The 17,355-nt window shown below is 61.0% G+C and overlaps 1 protein-coding gene across 3 annotated transcripts in view; it reads right to left on the reverse strand.

Annotated features, from left to right (window-relative positions):
- Positions 1 to 17,355, reverse strand: part of ATP6V1C2 (ATPase H+ transporting V1 subunit C2) — a 52,272-nt gene that overhangs the window by 324 nt on the left and 34,593 nt on the right. Inside the window, exons 5-13 of one of the 3 annotated variants that reach the window (XM_072767717.1) lie at positions 16,770 to 16,864; positions 13,237 to 13,328; positions 10,523 to 10,621; positions 9,888 to 9,956; positions 8,259 to 8,351; positions 8,045 to 8,138; positions 5,517 to 5,654; positions 4,620 to 4,717; positions 195 to 327 (exon numbers count right to left, since the gene is read on the reverse strand). In XM_072767717.1, coding sequence (XP_072623818.1) covers positions 195 to 327; positions 4,620 to 4,717; positions 5,517 to 5,654; positions 8,045 to 8,138; positions 8,259 to 8,351; positions 9,888 to 9,956; positions 10,523 to 10,621; positions 13,237 to 13,328; positions 16,770 to 16,864 — 911 coding nt within the window. Of the gene's footprint in view, positions 1 to 194; positions 328 to 4,619; positions 5,655 to 8,044; positions 8,139 to 8,258; positions 8,352 to 9,887; positions 9,957 to 10,522; positions 10,622 to 13,236; positions 13,329 to 16,769; positions 16,865 to 17,355 lie in introns of all 3 variants that reach the window. The other 2 variants (XR_012003236.1, XM_072767716.1) reach the window with 2 other exon arrangements.

Raw genomic sequence — 17,355 nt, forward strand, 5'->3', positions numbered from 1 at the left:
TACACCATGCTTTCTGCCCCGCACAGCACACGACTGCCTCGCAAACATACACACGGCTTCCTCCCTGTTATCCTTGTGTGTTGGTGAAACGTAGCCCTTAACAGTCTGGCAGTTTCCATTTTCGGAAAGGGCCTCCTACCTGGAGCGGCTGACCTCAGCGCAGAAACCCAGCCATTTCTGGATTCTATACCTACATCCAGTATACTTGCAGCTGCTACTTGATCCAGATGTCTGAAGACGGAGTTCAGCACCTCCCTTAAACGTTTGGTGGATGACTTCTTATGAGGCTGGAGGAGCACCGCCTGGAAATTCACCGGGAGTCCATACCTTCCCAGAGAGACAAAATGTGCCAATAAGTTACTTCCGGCACAAATGTGGGTAAAATAACCCTGACAAGGAATAGAGGAAGTTCTAGTGAAATGATAAAAGCTTCAGTCAACACTGAAGAAAATACACCCAGTTGAATGGAGTGTCTAGGGTCAGAGGCAAGACTAATAACTGGGTTTTTCTGGGCAGGAAAATCCAGAACATGCTAACCAGCCATTTCTGGCCACTAATGGCGTGGCGTCCACTAAAATACCAAGGTCTGTGGAATCTGCAGGAAGAGGTGACATGAAGGAGGCTGCAGCTGCGTGTGCAACTGCTTTCACTGCAAATCAAGCCTGCGACCTACTTAGTCCTGTGCCTTGAAGACCCTGGGTGAGCGGAACCCCAATTTCAGAACCCTGCCTAACTCGTCTCCCAGAGCAAGTGCCAGGGGAGCCGGCAGGTGCGGACAGGGATGGCAGCAGGTAGTCTAGGTCCCAGGTGAGGGGGACGGCCTCGACTGTTCTCTGTCCCCCTCCTATCATCAGAGCTCTGGGGTTTCCCAGGGGAAAATGAGCAGAGGGCTGTAGCCGTCTTAGGAATGAGCAGTTTCCCCTCCGACTCCCCCAACTCCCAGTGCTTTCCAGAAACCCATTCCACATCCTCGACTTTGCCAAGACCATTCTCTCCACCTGCTGGGCACCCCCGGGCAACCTGTACACTAGGGACAGGCCCTCCAACTCCCAGGCCGTCACAGCCACCCCTGCATCCTCCTCCAACTGGTCACTCCTCCAGTCACTGCCAAGGTGCTCAGGGAGGTTGTGTATCCTCCCCACCAAGGCCCCATGGTCCGAGCTCTCCTGCCTCTCCCAGCCTGGGAGCTACGGGCCATCGACGCTCAGTAAATCCTGACAATGCTCCTTGCCATGCTCATGTAGCCTCCGAGCCCTTCCCCTTTCTCGGCCTGCTCCTGATTTCAGGGCTTTTCACATTCTTCGCAGACCCTCCCAGGCCTTTCCCTGCAAACTCCCACTCTGGGTCAATTTAGAGGAACGCCTTCTCCATTCTCAGAACATGCCTTCCAGAACAGCTGGGTCTGATCTCACTCTCCCCAAGGCTGCCCCCTGTGCTGCTCCTCGCTGGACCGCTTAGTCGAGGACCCCCTTCCCTGATTGCTGAGGTCACCTAGGGGGGAGCCGGGGCCTGCAGCCCCCATCCCGAGACCATTGTAGCCACCCCACCGTCAAGCCTGTGCTGCACAGGGCGTCAGGCTTTCTCTACTACTGCCCCCTTCCCCTTACCATATCACCATCTTGCCCTGCTTTAAATAAGCTTCCTGGGCTCCCTAAGGCTCTCATTCCAAACGTGAGAGCGTCCAGTGTCCTGTGTCACCCAGTCATCCTTCGGCCACCACACTCTAGCTTGTCCCAACAACAACCTCACGGCCCATCCGCAGGGACACACAGATCCTTAAGCTCCCACTCCCTCCTCCTGCCTCTGACTTCCCCATGGGCTCTTCTGCATCCACCCCCTTCCCTGTCGGGGTTCCCCAAGGTGCCTGTTTCCGTTGTCCCCTCTATAGGACTCTCCATAAACGAATGCAGCCACACAGCCACCAGTAGGGTTCCCTCACATCTGTCCCCCACCAGCACCTCTCCCAGGAGCCAGACTGACTAGCTAGTACCTGGCCAGCTCCTCCAGTCCCATGAGGCCGGCTCCGCGTGCAGCCGGGATGGCTGAAGCCCCAGGTTCACTTCACCCCCAGGGGTCTAGCCCCTCCTCGGCAGAGGCCTGCGTCCACTTCACTTCGGTGCTACCGAGCCATGAACGTTTAGCATCTGCTCTGTCCAGCTCAGGGCTGGGGGACAGAGGGGGAGAGCAAGCCAGCCCCGGCCCCTCACGTAGGCGGGAAGGCCGGGACAGCCTGGAGAGAAGACTCCTCGATGCCAGCTGGGGCGCAGGGGAACAGGCAAGCAGGCCGACCTCACTGGCCTTGTGCTCCGACACACGTGTTAGTTCAACACCCGTTTTTTCAGACTATGATCTCTCCATAGGACACACTACGGAAACACCACTAAAAAGATCGGATTGAGGGACGCCTGGGTGGCTCAGCGGTTGAGCGTCGGCCTTGGGCTCTGGGCATGATCCCGGGGCCCTGGGATCGAGTCCCGCATCGGGCTCCCTGCAGGGAGGCTGCTTCTCCCTCTGCCTGTGTCTCTGCCTCTCTCTCTGTGTGTCTCATGAATAAATAGATAAATAAAACATTAAAAAAAAAGATCAGCTGGCTCCACACATAATTATAAGACTAATTAATCGAAGGCACATTTTAAAAAGCAAGCTGCAGAACATTAAGGATAAATGGTCCCATTTGGGGGATAAGAAGAATCTTGAAACCATTAACCATGATCATCTGTGAGCCTGGGGACCAGGGAACTGGAACTTTCTCCAGTCTGCATTTCTGAACCTGAATGTCTTTAACAGTATTCATATATTACAACCGGAAAAACACGGATACAGCAAGAAAAAGTCCTACATCGGTAGTCTTGTAAAGAATTATTTATACCTAGGCTTTTAGAGGAAATACTCCATTTTATCCAGCTTAGGATATATTTTTTAAAGACTTTATTCATTTATTCATGAAAGAGAGAGAGGCAGAGACACAGGCAGAGGGAGAAGCAGGTTCCATGCAGGGAGCTTGACTTGGGACTCGATCCTGGGTCCCCAGGATCACACCCTGGGCTGAAGGTGGCGCCAAACCACTGAGCCACCCTGGCTGCCCTCAGCTTAGGCTATTAAGGACATCTATCTCTACCTCTCAGACAAATGGGCATGCACACTGTTGGGCCTGAGACCCACTGATTTTTGAGGCAAGCAGGTCAGCCTTGGGGCCTGTCTACACTACAGATGGCCAGAACACCCCAGATTAGCTTGGGTTCACCCTGCGACCCAATGCCAGCATCTGCGCCATTCCAGGCCTCTGCGATGGGCAAGGGAGGACGAGGAGCCACGGTCAGATCCGAGCTGTGTTTGGACAAAACCACACCTGGCAGCCACCATATTGTGTTTGGACAACACCGTGCCTGGCAGCGACTAGTTTGTCTGAACAAAACCACGTTGGTGGCCACGCGGAGGATGAACCGGTGGCAGAGAACCAAGTGAGAGCCTGTGGCAACAGCTGGCCCCGCTAGGCGGGACACCAGGGGAAGAGAGCAAGCACAGGCAGGAGGATGGCAGGATGGTGGCCCGTCAAGGGCGCTGAGGAGTGCAGGGAGTGAGGATGAGGGAGCAGAGGCGCCTGTGCCCCAAGGTCTGGGGCCCGTTGACAGGAAAGACGTGAGGCCACTGGCATTAATGGGGCCACCAGAGGAAAGGGTTGGGAGGGAAGATGAGCCAGGTGTGCAGAAGCCTGTGTCGGGTGAGCGGCAGGATCGGGAGACGTAGGAAGCAGAGGCAGGGAAAGGAAAGTAGGCACAGGCCTCGGGTGGATGGCCGTGCAGGGGTCCTGGGGCCACCCGCCTTGCACACTGGGAGCAAGCAAGAGAGCTCCAGAGACCCTGAGGACCGGAGGAGCACTGGCACCTACAGGTCAGAGCAGGCCAAGAGGCAGGGGTGGGAGCTTCTGGAAAAAGGGTGTACAGACAGCCTTGGGGTGCCACCAAGATCTGCCCCTGAGCTCCCAACGCAGCAGGGCATGTTCAAACCACCGGAGAAAAGCAGGCTTCAAAAAATATTTCCTGTAGAATCCCATTTTTGTAAAAACAAACCAAAGAACCCCACTGCATATCTGTAAATTAGAAGAGAAAAAGAAAAAGAAAAACCCAACGGAACAAAGACTCCTAAGGGAGCTGGGCCGGCGCAGCAGCTAGCGGTCTCTGTCTCGGTGTTAAAGTCACAGATGACTTTTATTCATTATTTGTACATGTCTACAGTTTCCTAATTTTTCACAGTGAACCTATTTCACGTTCGTGAAAAACAAGGCAAAATGTTTGTTGTTCGTTCGTGTGGGTGTAGGTTTTAGGTTTGAGCTTTCGTGCCGCCTTAGGCCTCGGAGGTCGGGGCCGAGACGGGGCTGGTGTTTCTTCTAGGAGTGGCCCGTAGCAGAGAGCGGGACACCTGCCCCGGGCCTGGCACGAAGGGGGTGCAGAGCCCAGGACAGCGGGGCCGCAGCGCTGAGCGGAGGCTCGGGGGACCCAGGAGGCCCTGAGCAGGGCGCAGGGGCAGGAGCCCCACAGGGAGGGGGCCGGAGGGGCAGGTGGCAGTCCAGGCGCCCCCTCCCGCCCGCAGGCCGCCGGGGCGGCATCTCCCCCACGCACCTGAGCACCGACTCCACGAACACTCTGAGCGCCTTGAGGTGGATCCAGGCGATGAAGGCCTCGCTGAAGTTCACCTTGAGCCAGCGCAGCAGCGGGCCCTGCGGAGACATGACAGCGGGGGGGCCTGCTGGCCGCGCGCCCGACGCAGGCCCCGGAGGACACGGGTTCGGACGCAGCAAGCCCTGAGCGGAGAAGCGCTGCCCGGCGGCCCGCGGAAGCAGCGAGTCGGTCGGCCGAGGCCCGGGCCCGGGTTCTCTGGGGCACCCGGAGCCGGGGAAGTGCAGCGGGCCAGCCACCTGCCACATGCGTGGGGCCACCAGACCGGGCTGCGGGGGCGCTGGGCAGCCCCTGACCTCAGGGCTGTCGGCAGGCAGTGGGCACGTCACCCCCCGCCCCCCTGTCCTGGCAGCGTCCGCCAGATGCCACTTCCAGGGGCTTCCGCAGAGCCCACCTCGCGCGGCCGCAACCCCTCACGGCCACCGCAGCTGCCACTAATGCTGGTGTGGCCGGTCCCCTGACGGAGCGCAGAGTCCTGGAGCGCGGGCTCCGAGCTCCCGGCGCCGCCGCCAATGGGCCACAAAGGTCAGGGGTGGGTCCAGCCCGGGCAGCCAGGGGAGGGGAGCCGAGCTGCCCGACCACCGCCACCCAGCAGGGCCTGGCCCCGTCACCAGCTCCAGCCACCTCCAGGCAGGGCAGGGGCACCCTGGCCAACAAGCACCATCCGTCGCCGGGGCGGGGGGCAGCTCCAAAGACGCCCTCCCGACGAGGACGGAGGCAGGAGCGCTCTGGGCTCCCGGATTCAGGCTCTACGCAAGGCTTTGTTCTCAGAAGATGCCGGCGCGGGCGAGGACATGCGAGCGGGGGCGCGGGGAGCCCAGGGGTCGGGGTGCTGCTTACCTCTCCCTCGCCCTCACTCTCTCTCTCTCTGTCCGTCTGCCCCGCAGCGGGCCTATCGGGGGGACCTAGCGGGGTTACCTTAACTTTGTGGTCCGGGAAGGTGGATGATCCCTTTTTAAGAGCAACACAGGAAGTTTGCTAAAGGCACAGAAATGATTTATTAATCTCTCAGCAAACACGCATCACGACAAACAAACAAGTCGCATCGCCTGAGCAGCGCGGGAAGGCAAGCTCGGGGGCGCCGGGCCGCCCTGGGACCTGGGGGTGGGACGGGGCGGGGGTTTGCGTCCTCGGGCCCCGCGTTTCGGGGACGGAGCTGATCACTAGCAGCCGGGTCGGGTCCCACACACCCTCCCTCTGCCTGGCCTCGGTCCAGACCTCCCCTCCGGAGGGGACAGGACAGGGACAGCCGCAGCAGGTGTCCGCGGAACGGGCCCTGCCCCCGCAGCGCGTCTCCACCCCGGGTCCCCCCCACCCTGCACGCCTCATCCCCTTTTTCTGCAAACAGGTAGAAAGCACAGGAAAGCCCCACCCTGTGCTCTCGAGGGGAGTGGAAGCCCCGGGACCTGACCCGTGCCCTCCGGCTGATGAGGACCAACGATGCACGGGACCACCTCCCAGCAAGCCGAAGGGGAAGGAGACGCCCCAGAAGCCGGGGGGTGGGGGGGCGCCCCCGCTGAGCCCCGTGGGCGGCACACAGCAGGGCCTGGCAAGGAGTTAGCGTGTCTCGGCAGCTCCACTCCCCCTCGAAGGGACCCTGGGAGGGGTGCAGAAGCCGACACCACGTAACAAAGTGCCAGCTGGCAACCTGAGCCCTGGGTGGCAGGTGTCAGACTCTCGTGTGTCACCTTGATCTCAGGGGGTCCGTGCCAGCGCGGAGGTGGGTGCCGACGGCCTCCTGCCCGGACACGTGTGAAGGCTGCCACCGTCTGGGCCCCCACCCAGGGGCCCCAGGACCGAAGCCAGCGGGGACGAGGCTTGACCACAGAGACTACCGAGGCCTCCTGGGCGATTGGGGTTTGGGGCGAGCTAAGGCCAAGGAGGAAAACCCTTCGGTCTTTGGGTTCTCATTGGCGAAGGCCTTTCCTGCCTGGGGGTGTGGGGTCAGGGCCTCGGGGCCCTCCGTCCCAGGGGGAGCCCTCAACCCGAGGCCCAGCAGATTGTGGATCTGAGAAGCGTGTTCACTTGGTGTGTGCACACATGTCCGTACACATACATGTGTGCTGGGGGGGGGTCAAATCCCTTCGGGCACGATCACGTGATCAGCTCCTGTTTCCTCCTCAGAGGGGATGGTGGGCCGGCCCGGGAGGGGCTCTGGGAACCCCATTTCGTGGAACCCCGTGCCGCTGCTCCCTCAAGGGGCAGCTTGTCTGGAGTCCCCGGGAAAAGGCCACTGACCCAGAGAGGTCAAGCCGGACGTGCAGTTTCCGCCAGCGGGTGTCAGGGGAGGCCCCGGGCCAAACGCTCGGCCACCCGGGAGGCACTCGTCGCTCTCTACCCAAGCACATACTTGCAGCTTCTGTTTACGCCCTGGCTTCCCTTCAAGAGGCCTGAAGTACGTTCTACTCATCCTTGCCCCCCTCTCTGCACTAGAGGCCGAACTGGAAGTTCCTCTGAGGACCCTCCCCAGTGGGGCTGGGGAGCAAGGCCCTGAAGACAGTCCACGAGGGGGGAGGTCCTGGAGCCACCCGGCTGAGGCCTCTCTGCAGGGGGAGGACCCTACACCCGGGATGTGCACCTCGATGGCGACAGCGCAGCAGGGTGACCCTCCCAGGGCTACACTGTTCACACTTCAACAATCAAAGCCTGGGCGCGCCGGGGTGGCTCCATGGGTTAAGCATCTGCCTTCAGCTCAGGTCATGATCCCTGGGTCTTGGGATCGAGCCCCGCGTGGGGCTCCCTACTCAGCGGGAGTCTGCTTCTCCCCCCGCCCCCCCGTCTGCCCCTCACCCCTGCTCGTGCTCTCTGGGGCTCACTGTCTCTCTCTGTCAAATAAATAAATAAGATCTAAAATAAATAAATAATTACCCAAAGCCTAGTCTTCTCCCTCCTGAGCCCAGCGGCCCTTGCAGGTGGAAGGTCTCTGAGCGGCTGCGGCTAGAAATCTCCGGCATACGCACCCTCTCTTTGCTAAAAGCGTAGGGGACATCTACACAGGTGCTGGCGACGGGGGGCGTCACATCGGGCCACACGTGGGTGGACAGCGAGGTGCCCAGGGGATGGGCCGCCCGCTCTCGGCACAGCCACCCCGGCCTGGGTCGCTGCCCCCTGCCGGGTCTCGGGGTGGAGGAAGGTGGGGGGACCTCCCAGAGCCTCAGTTTCCCGGCTGCCAAGCGGGGCTAGGAGTCCCTTCCCGGGAGCTCTCCTAGGGGAGGCACCCAGCGCCGTAGCAGAGCTCAGGTGCCACCTGGGTGCCCCTCCCTTCCCCAGACATGGTCCGGGGCCGCGGGTCCCCAGGTGAGGGGGCGCTGGCGCGGGCGGAGGGGGCGCTCTCGCATGAAGCCCGCCAGCCCGGGGCGTCTACTCACATACTGTTGCTTCTTATCAGACAGCAACCTGCTCATCTCTTCCCTTTCCCTTTTAATCTCTTTCTCATCATAGTAAAATTCACGGACAGTGAACCTTCAAACAAGCAAATGAGACGCTTTCACCAGGAAGCTTCCGGCGGAGCAGGGACACGGCCCCCCGCCACCAGGGGAGGGACGGACCAAACCCGGGGAGCCCACCGACGCCCGCCCTTACTTGTTCTCTTTGGCTTTGGTTTTGAAATCCTCGATCACTTTTCGAAACAGGGTGACTGTGAAGAGGCCGCCCTCGTTGTCCTCGGCAATCAGTCTGGGGGAGAGAAGCCTGTGTTCAGGGGACTCCTCGCCCCACCCGACGGCGGAGCGGGCCGAGGAGAGGCCTGGCCCCTCTCCCTGGAGAGGCGGTCGCTGCAGAGGGGAGGCTCTGTCCCCGTCAGCCTGCGGGCCCCCCCAACCCTCCCAACCAGCTGAGGGCAGGGAACCGGGCGTCCCTTATGATTTCAACGTCGCCACATTCCAATCGGCCAGCCTCCAAGGCACGCCTCAACACAGGGCCACGGTGGGCACTGTCCCAAACACAGCGGTCACCGGAGCCAGTGGTCAGCATTCTGGGATCAGCCTTGCTGGCCAGAAGACCTAAGGAAGCCCCCTGCCAAGCCCGGGCAGGTCGCACGGACATGTGGGCCAGGTCACCTTTCCTGTCTCTCAGAGCCCCCGCCCATAACGGCCGCCCCGGGCTCCAGAGACTTTTCCAGAGTCGCCTCTGCAGACTCTCAGGGGCCTCCTGACAATGTAGAGCCTGGGGGTTCTGGCCTGAGAACCTGGTGGGGCAGCCTCTTTGGAAGGGGCCCCCAGCACACGGAGCTGTCCCGTTCCCCGCACCCCTCCGTTCAGCCGGATTGCTATCTCCTGTGAGCTGTGACCCTGGGGAAGCCACCCAGGCAGGAGATGTCCCCCGGCTGGAGGCCTCGGAGCTGAGATGGGCGTGGGCAGGGCTGCCGGGAAGCAGGTGACCTGGCGAGACTGGCTGGCCAAGACTCACCGTCAAATCTTGTTAAACGACAACGTATTTCAGACGTACGAAAAGGCAGAGAGAATAACAAACGCCACGTACTGGCCGCCCCACTGAAGCCATGACGCGATTCTCACCCAGCAGAACCCTGGGGCCCCTCCGGCTGCACATAGCTGCCCGCCCCGAGGTCACCACCGTGCTGAGCCTGGCGTTTCCCATCCCCACAGCCCCACGATGCCACCGTGCACGCGCACGTGCCCAGATCACGTATGGCTCAGTTCCCTCCGTTTCCAGGCCTTACGCAAACGGGCTGGGTGTACTTTCCAGCCGCTGCTCTTCCTGCTGCAAGCTGCACAGGGAGACCCACCCCGGCTGCTGTGTGCAGCGTGCAGCCCTGACACGCTGCTCTCCCCATGTGCCTGGTGCTCATGGTCTGAATATATTCCTGTATCTCTTCTCCTACCACTTTCCCAGCCCTCCCCAGCCACTCCTGCTCCGACCCCAGGAGGCCAGACGCTGAGACGTCTTCCCCCACTGCTCATGCTCTGTGGCCATCAGAGCCAGGCCCCTGCTTGACCCGCAGTTGGAGGGAGGAGAAAGAATGGACCTGCGCTGAGAGAGCAGAGGGGGAGCCAGGGAGGGCAGCCAGGGAGGGCTTCCTGGAAGAGGGGGCAGGGAGGCGGCATTCTGAAAGATAGAGGGAGTCCCGCCTGTGGCTGGGGGTGCGGCTGCAACAGAACTCCAGGCTGAGGGGCTCTTGTGAGGGCGAGCGTGGAGGGCTGAGGGTTCCCTCACTCTCAGGGCAAGAGGGTGCCAAGTTGGGGTGTCACTTACTTTGTCGACCGAGGGACCACCATGTCCGAGAGGGATTCGTAGGTTTTTTGCCATTGCGTGTAGCTTGGTCTGCAAGAACACAGAATCCCTCAGTGACTTCTGCAGAAAGGCTGGGGGGTCCCGAGTCTTAGGACGCTGGACATGCCCTTTTCCCAAGATGATGAGCAGGCCTGGGCCAGAGAGCCCCAAACACCCCAAGGCCCTGCCGGGGCATTGGGAGCCCCCTCCCCTGCCCGGTCCTGGACCCCGCCGCCCCACATCTGGGGATGCCACCGAGGGCCCACGTGAAGGGTTCAGCCAGAGATACGCCTTGGGGCTTTCTAGTCCTGACCCTGTGCAGCATTGGAGAAGCGAATTGGCCTCTCTGGCCTGTGGACAAGGGAGTGAGAGCCACCCCCGGGTTTTGAGGTGAGTGAAACAAGAGCTCCTGTCTAAGGCACGTGGCACACAGCAGGTGCTCAAGAAGTGGCTGCGCCTGTTGCTGCTTTACACGACAGACAATGTCCTCCTGCTCCCGTTCCTGCCCACACAACTGCCCCCGGGGTCCAGGCCATGGAGGGCTCCTTTCCCTCCAGTCTCCTCCTGTGATCACCAACACAGGCTGAGCAACCCCCCCCCCTTCCTGGACCACTCACTTGGGGACAATGACCAGAAGTGTGATGAGGTACTCGGAATCCAACACAAAGTCTTCCTTGCTCACAATATCGCTCAGTGTCCGAGTGAAGAGGTTTCCCCTGAATCCGGATGGGACAGAGGGGGCGTGATCAGCAGACAGGCAGAGGGAGGCTGGGCTTCTGGGACACAGGGACCCCCGCACACCCACGACACACGAGCAGGCCCTGGGCTGAGTGGTCCCCCGAGCGCTCCCTCCCCGTTCTGGGTGGCCTGAGCTGCGGCGGCCGATCCCAACACCTCCGTCACCTGGGCCGCCCCCGTGCAAGTCACCCGCGGTTGGGAGGGGACTGCGGGTGGCTGGCAGCTTGAGTTACTCAAGTGTCAACACTCGGGCTGTCCTGAGCAGAGCCGGGCCCAGGGAGGAGCCCAGTTTCACTTTTCACACCTCCCAGGTCCAGCCGCCAGGGGACATTCACCTGCTGCCTGCCGGCTGGAACCCAGTCCCCACAGAGGTCGTGGTGTTTTTAGCACGTGGTTCAAGGCTACTGTATCAGCTACGGAGACCGCCTGCGGCCTCGGCACCCGGGCCACCACGGTAGCTGATACCTTAGCACACGACACGGCCCTGGCGGGTGGCTCTCAGCCACTGGGCCAAGGCCAAAGCCTTAGGGAACATGGCACCTCCAGCCTCACCTCTCCCACCTGCGCCATCACTACGTCCCGGAGGACCCTCTCCAGGGACACAGGGCACGCGCCTCCGACCATGGCACTTGCTCGTGACTGTTCCGCCGACAGGTCTCCCTGCTGGCTATGCCCGCACTCCCGGCGCAAAGCAGATCGCCCCTAAATACCCGCTGAGCGAGTAATTGTGAGCTCTCCCAAGCGCAGAAATGACACTTTACTCTGCTATGTTACCTTTAGGGCCTGGCATAAAGCCTGAGGATGCAGCAGGTGCTTAATAAAGCTTTATCGGGATGCCTGGGTGGCTCAGCGGTTTAGCGCCTGCCTTCGGCCCAGGGTGCGATCCTGGGGTCCCGGGATCGAGTCCCACATCGGGCTCCCTGCATGGAGCCTGCTTCTCCCTCTGCCTGTGTCTCTGCCTCTCTCTGTCTCTCTCTGTCTCTCTCTCTCATGAATAAATAAATAAAATCTAAAAAAAATAATAATAATAAAAATAAAGCTTTATCAAAAGAAGAATAACAGACCAAGGAGGCAGGAAGAGCCTGTCCCTCCCTCAACGCGGCAGGTGCTCTCAACAGCTCAGCGCTGCGTGAATCAGCGGATGATGAGCTTCTTCACCAGTTGACTGAAGAGGCTGGACCAGATGTTTGCCCAAGTCCCCGAACAATTCTCAAGGAGCCCGCAACTGGAGGGCACGACGAGGAGATGGCCCAGCAGGCAAACGGTCAATGCCATGACAGATCGATGCCAGGGTCACGAAGTGGGGCTCTCTCTGCCACGGGTGCCCTGCCCTCCTCCCATCTCATGCCTTTGTAAGGCCAAAGGCGAGGCGAGACATAGGTGATGCCCGTGTGGCCTGATACAAAGTCGAGCAACCAACAACCACCATTCCTAGTGGAAGTGCACCTTTCCCCAGTGGCTTTAAATTCTCCACTAAAAGGAGCACCTGGGTGGTTCAGTGGTTGGTGATCTGATGGTGACCCCGGGGTCCCGAGATCAAGTCCTGCATCGGGTTCCCCGCAGGGAGCCTGCTTCTCCCTCGGCCTATGTCTCTGCCTCTCTCTGTGTGTCTCTCATGAATAAATAAATAAAAATAAAAAATAAAATTAAAAAAAATTTCTCCGCTAATGTACTGTTGGCTTCTTTCACAAGAAGACAGCTGGCCCAGTGACCATCCGAAGAGAGGGGCGTAAATGGGAGTGGGAGGTACTCAGAGGGACAGCTGGGTCCAAACTCCCCTGGGTGCCTCTCTTCTTTGGAGGATCTTCAGAGAACCGCCGACAGAATGAGATCCAGAATCTGGGGAGACTCGGAGGGTGCTCCCTGCCAACTCAGCCCTGCCCAGGAGCACCTTCCAGACTCCCTGGCAGGAGCTCATCTGGCCTCTTCCTCATGCCTCCAACAACAAGGCACTCACTACCTCACAAGAGAGCTGCTGTCATCATGACACCGGGCTTCTGCTTCTCCCCAGACACCTCCCACCATCTTGGTGACTGGTGGGGACTGGTGTCCACTGGGCAGAGCAGTCTGTTCCCTCCCCCTCCCGTGAGGTCCTTCAGTTGAGTGGGGAAGCCCTTGAGGTTGCTCTTCTCTGGGCTGCAGAACCCACTGCCCTCAGGTGCCCCTCTAATAGTGAGGTCCCCGCCACCCAAGCAGGGAGGGTCCTCTGTAAAGCTTCCATGGGGGAAAGGTCTTGGGGTGCAACCCAGGTGTTCTCAGTAACCTGGGGAGGTTGGGGGTCGAGGCGGTGTGGGGCAGCATGGTATTCCTCTCTGGGCCCGGGCAGGGAGGTGCCATCACCCCTGCTTGGGCCTTTCCTCCGAGACTTGTGCACCAAGGCCCCCCTCCCAGGGCACAGCTTCTGGAGAGGCAGGAGCGCCTCGGCGTCGCGCTCTCTCAGACCCGGGCCGGGACCCCGGCTCACGCAGTGACCTGAACGGCACACTCCTACCCCTGCCCCTGCCCCTGCCCTGCCCGGTCCCTGCCCGGCTCCTGCGCCCTCCAGCTCCTTGCACCCACCTGGCTCCAGCAGTGCAGGAGCTCGCATACTCACATGGATTTCTTCTCCAGGTTCTCCAGGTTTGTCTTCAGAGTGTTGTAGGCGGCTGTTCGGGATTTCAGGTCAGTCTCGATTTGCGCCAGTTGCTTTTTGGAAAAGCAGAAGAGTCGGTCCAACTTTTCAAAACGGCCATAAGCTGTTCCCAGCACCCGTCGGCATAAAGCACCAGTGCGGCCCACTTGTCAGGGACGCCCACGTCTTCCCCCACCCCGCCGTCCTGCGCACGCGGAGCAGGCCAGAGGTCAGATCCCCGCTCCGCACATGCGGGGCCCCCAGACACGACATGCACAGCTGTTCCGGCTCGCTCAGTGGGGCGCATCTGCCAACTCCAAGCCCTGCCCTGCTGCTGGGCCAGCCGAGGCCACCGCATCCCGGCTCCTGGGGGACCCATTGTGCCTTGGCCCCGCCGGGGCCCGGTCCCCAGGAAGGGGGAGATAGGTAGGAAGGCTCCTTGCAGCTGGCACTAAGGAGATCCCCAGTTCTCGAGTTTCTGGGAGGGTGTCCCAGACCCCCTCCTGCAGCGGGCCCCGGGGGGGCAGGTGGTGGAAATGGGACGAGCCCGGGGCCCACGGCCTCACTCTCGTGCTTTCTGGCTGCTGGGCCTCAGCGGCCCCATCGGAGCCCAGTCGGGCTCCAACCGGACGCCAGGTCCCACCCTGCCTGCCTGGGAGCTGCTGTCACGTCTGCAGCCTCTGAGCTCCCAGAATCTGCAGCGCAGGCCCCTGAGCAGGGCGAGGCCCATGCCAGACTGAGCTCCTCCCGGGCCGGGTCCCGTCTCTGCGACCCCGGGCATACGCAGTGCTGGGGACACGCGTTCACCGGAAGCAAGCACACCCAGCGGGGCTCCCAGGCGTGTGGCTGGTGCTGCGCACACACATGCACACACGCACCCCGCTCAAGGAAGCCAGGCCAGGCCGAAGCCCCGAGAGCCGCAGGGACCTGCCCCGCCGAACCCGAGACGTTTCAGGCAGTGGAGACACCAGCACCAGCACCCCGAGGGGTCGGCACGGAGCAGTGCCCCCTCAGTGAAGAGCAACCCCTTCGCCGTGTTACACCCGTGGGTCTGGAGCCTCTGAAACTGCGGCATGACCCGGCCTGTGGGAACCGACACGCGCGGCCGGGTCCCCGACCGAGTGGCAGGACACGCTGCCACATGCCGGGCACAGTGCTGGGAGGGGCCGAAGCCCCCCACCCCCAAGCCTCTTCTTTAAGGGACGTCAGCACCGGGTGTCAGCACCGGGACCCTGCCAGCCTGGGAGACCCGGACACCCAGCAAGTGCCGCTGGGCGCCCAGCGGTCCAGCGACCTTGGGTCCCAAGCCTCTCCCAGTGAAGGACCTCCCGGGGGAGGAACAGACCTGAGCCAGGGCTGGGGACATTGCCCACATGGTCATGCTGCGGGGCGACCACAGGGAGCCGCGGCTTAGGGCCTCACACTGCAGGGGACAGGAGCCACGCCACACACATGGACACACGGACACACACAGACATATGGACACACACATGGACACACAGGCACACACAGACACTTGGACACACAGACACATACACATGGACACACGGACACATGGACACACGGGCACACACAGACACTTGGACACACAGACACATACACATGGACACACGGACACATGGACACATGGGCACACACAGACAGACACAGACACACACACAAAGACATATGGACACATGGACACAGACACACAGACACACACACAGACACAGAGACACACACGGACACACAGATACACGCAGACACACACGCGGCCCGGCCAAGCCCTGCATTCCCGCCCCAGGTCCCGGAGTGAGGCACTTAAGCTCTCAGCCAGCCTCCCATCCGCGGCCAGAGGAAGGGGATCCACGTCACAGGGGTGACACGGGAAGAGCCCAGCGTGGTTCTGGGCACCCGGGCAGTGCACCGGTGCCCTCCCCCCTCTCCTTGCTTTCCTGCCAAAGTCACCCTCGGGTCTCTGGCCTAGCGGGAAGTCAAGGTGTGTCCCCTCCAACTGCTCTGCTCCCCTCTCGGTGGACACCCCGACGTGGTCCAGGGCCTCATCACCATCCGGCATCCCTAGGGTGGCGAGAACGGGCTGCCCGCCCTGCCCAGCGTGGCGGGGGGTGCACAACACCTCTGGGAAGCCCCACCTGGCACCAGCGCTCGGGGCAGCCCCCCTCAAAGGGCTTTCCGGAATCACTGCCCAATTGTCCCCCGAGGGGCTGGGACCTCTGTGGCATAAGCAGTGCTGGAGGAGCCGCACCCGGATTCCGGAGCCTTCTGGCCACACCCAAGCTCCCAGAGACACAGGCCGGGCACCAGCGGGCCGTGAGGAGAGCACAGGGCTGCACTCGGGTGGGTCCCCGTGGCCCATCTCCTTCACCTGACCCGCCCAGACACACCTGGGTGGCTCTGTGGTCTGAGGAGACAACAGGAAGGCTTTGTTCCCGGCCTGCCCGAGACTCGGTCTCCCAGGCACCCCGGCCCAGCGGAGAGGCGACCTGTCAGGGGCTCAGTATACGGTGGAGGGAGGGGGCAGGCAGTCCCGACAATCAGCGCTCGGCCTCAGTGAGACAAACAGGAGCAACAGGGCCACCAGACACCTCCAATGTCCCCAGAGACTTGTGCCAACGCACTCCCATTTATGAAGTAAAAACTGGAAGCCACCACTTACCAAGATGGTAGAAGCGTGGGCTGCGGTGCTTATGGGCCTTTTTTTTTTTTTTTTTAAGATTTATTCATTTATTTTTAGAGGGGAGGTGCAGAGAGAGAGAGAGAGAGAGAGAAACTCAAGCAGATTCCCCACTGAGCACAGAGCCCGACGCGGAGCTCGATGCCACGACCCCAAGATCACGACCTGAGTCGAAATCAAGAGTCAGAGGCTCCACCGACTGTGCCACCCAGGTGCCCCTAACTGGCCTCACTATCGTCACAGGCTCCTCAAGGCAGGAGCAGGACCCCTGGCGATGCCTCCCAGGAGTTAGGGCGCCTAAGCGGGACTCTCCACGGAAGCAGATAGTTTCTGGCAGGCAAACGATCACTCTGGAGTGTGGTGGGGGGATTAGGCTCTCACGAGTAGGGCAGGATGGGGCTGAGCTGCTCCACCAGCACCTCTCAAAAGGTAAAGAGCTGGAGGGAACACACTACGCGGGCACCGGGGTCTGGGCCGGGCACGGTCAGGGGAGTGTCTTGTGGATGCTGCCGCCTGCCAGATCACAGGGCCAGGAGAGGTGGAGGGAGGACAGGTGCCCGCCCTGAAACCCGAAAGTCTCTGACCTTGCCCAGGGCATGGAAGGCCACACCTCACAAAGGCTCCGGCCCTGGTCAGGGCTGGCAGAAGCAAATGGGAAGGGGACTCCGCCCAGGGTCACTCAGCAGAGCTAGGACCGCACCCAGCCTCCTGACTCAGGCCTCCCAGAAAGTCCCTGTTGGCACCATCACCAGGGCCCAAATGCCGCGTAGGTCCCGCAGGTGGTCAGATCCCCCTGGTCACAGAGGTTTAACTGTCCCCCAGAAGAAGGCCCTCCTCTTACCTTTGCTAGAGTGTCCACCACGCTCACCAGCGGCTGCTTCGCCGGATATTTGGCCATGTCCCATTCAAAGTGGGTCACGAAGGATGTCAAGTCAACTGGAAGAAACACATTTCAATAAATGAGTGGGATGCTCCCCATCTCATGAGGCCAAGGTTGCCAAACCCCAAGCCAAGCAACCCCCACTTAAACCAAGGAAGCAATCAGAGAAACAGAAGGACAGATTCAGGGCTCTGGGAAAGCACACACTCCCCCCACCCCGGGAGCAGAGTACGGAGCCAGCTGGTTGGCCTTGGGTCAGGACCATCAGCACCCAAAGCCCCTCTGAAAACCCATCACCAGCCATAGGCCGCTGTAACCAGTGCACACCTGAGCCTCAAACTCCCTCAGGTGGTTGCCCCCATCCCCACCCCCAAGATCTGCATTTGGGAGACCCTACTTTCCACCAGGTAGAAGCAAAGTCAGGAGATATTCTGAGGGCCAGGCTAATTCTCCACCTTGGCCGGTTGTGTTGGCCACATTCCCCTGTTGGGTTACTGTTCTGTTTTGAGGTACCTCAAAGACACGCCAGAGAGCCTCAAGCCAACCC

This window comes from Vulpes vulpes, chromosome 8, assembly GCF_048418805.1.
Source record: "Vulpes vulpes isolate BD-2025 chromosome 8, VulVul3, whole genome shotgun sequence".
NCBI classification, from domain to species: Eukaryota; Metazoa; Chordata; class Mammalia; order Carnivora; family Canidae; genus Vulpes; species Vulpes vulpes.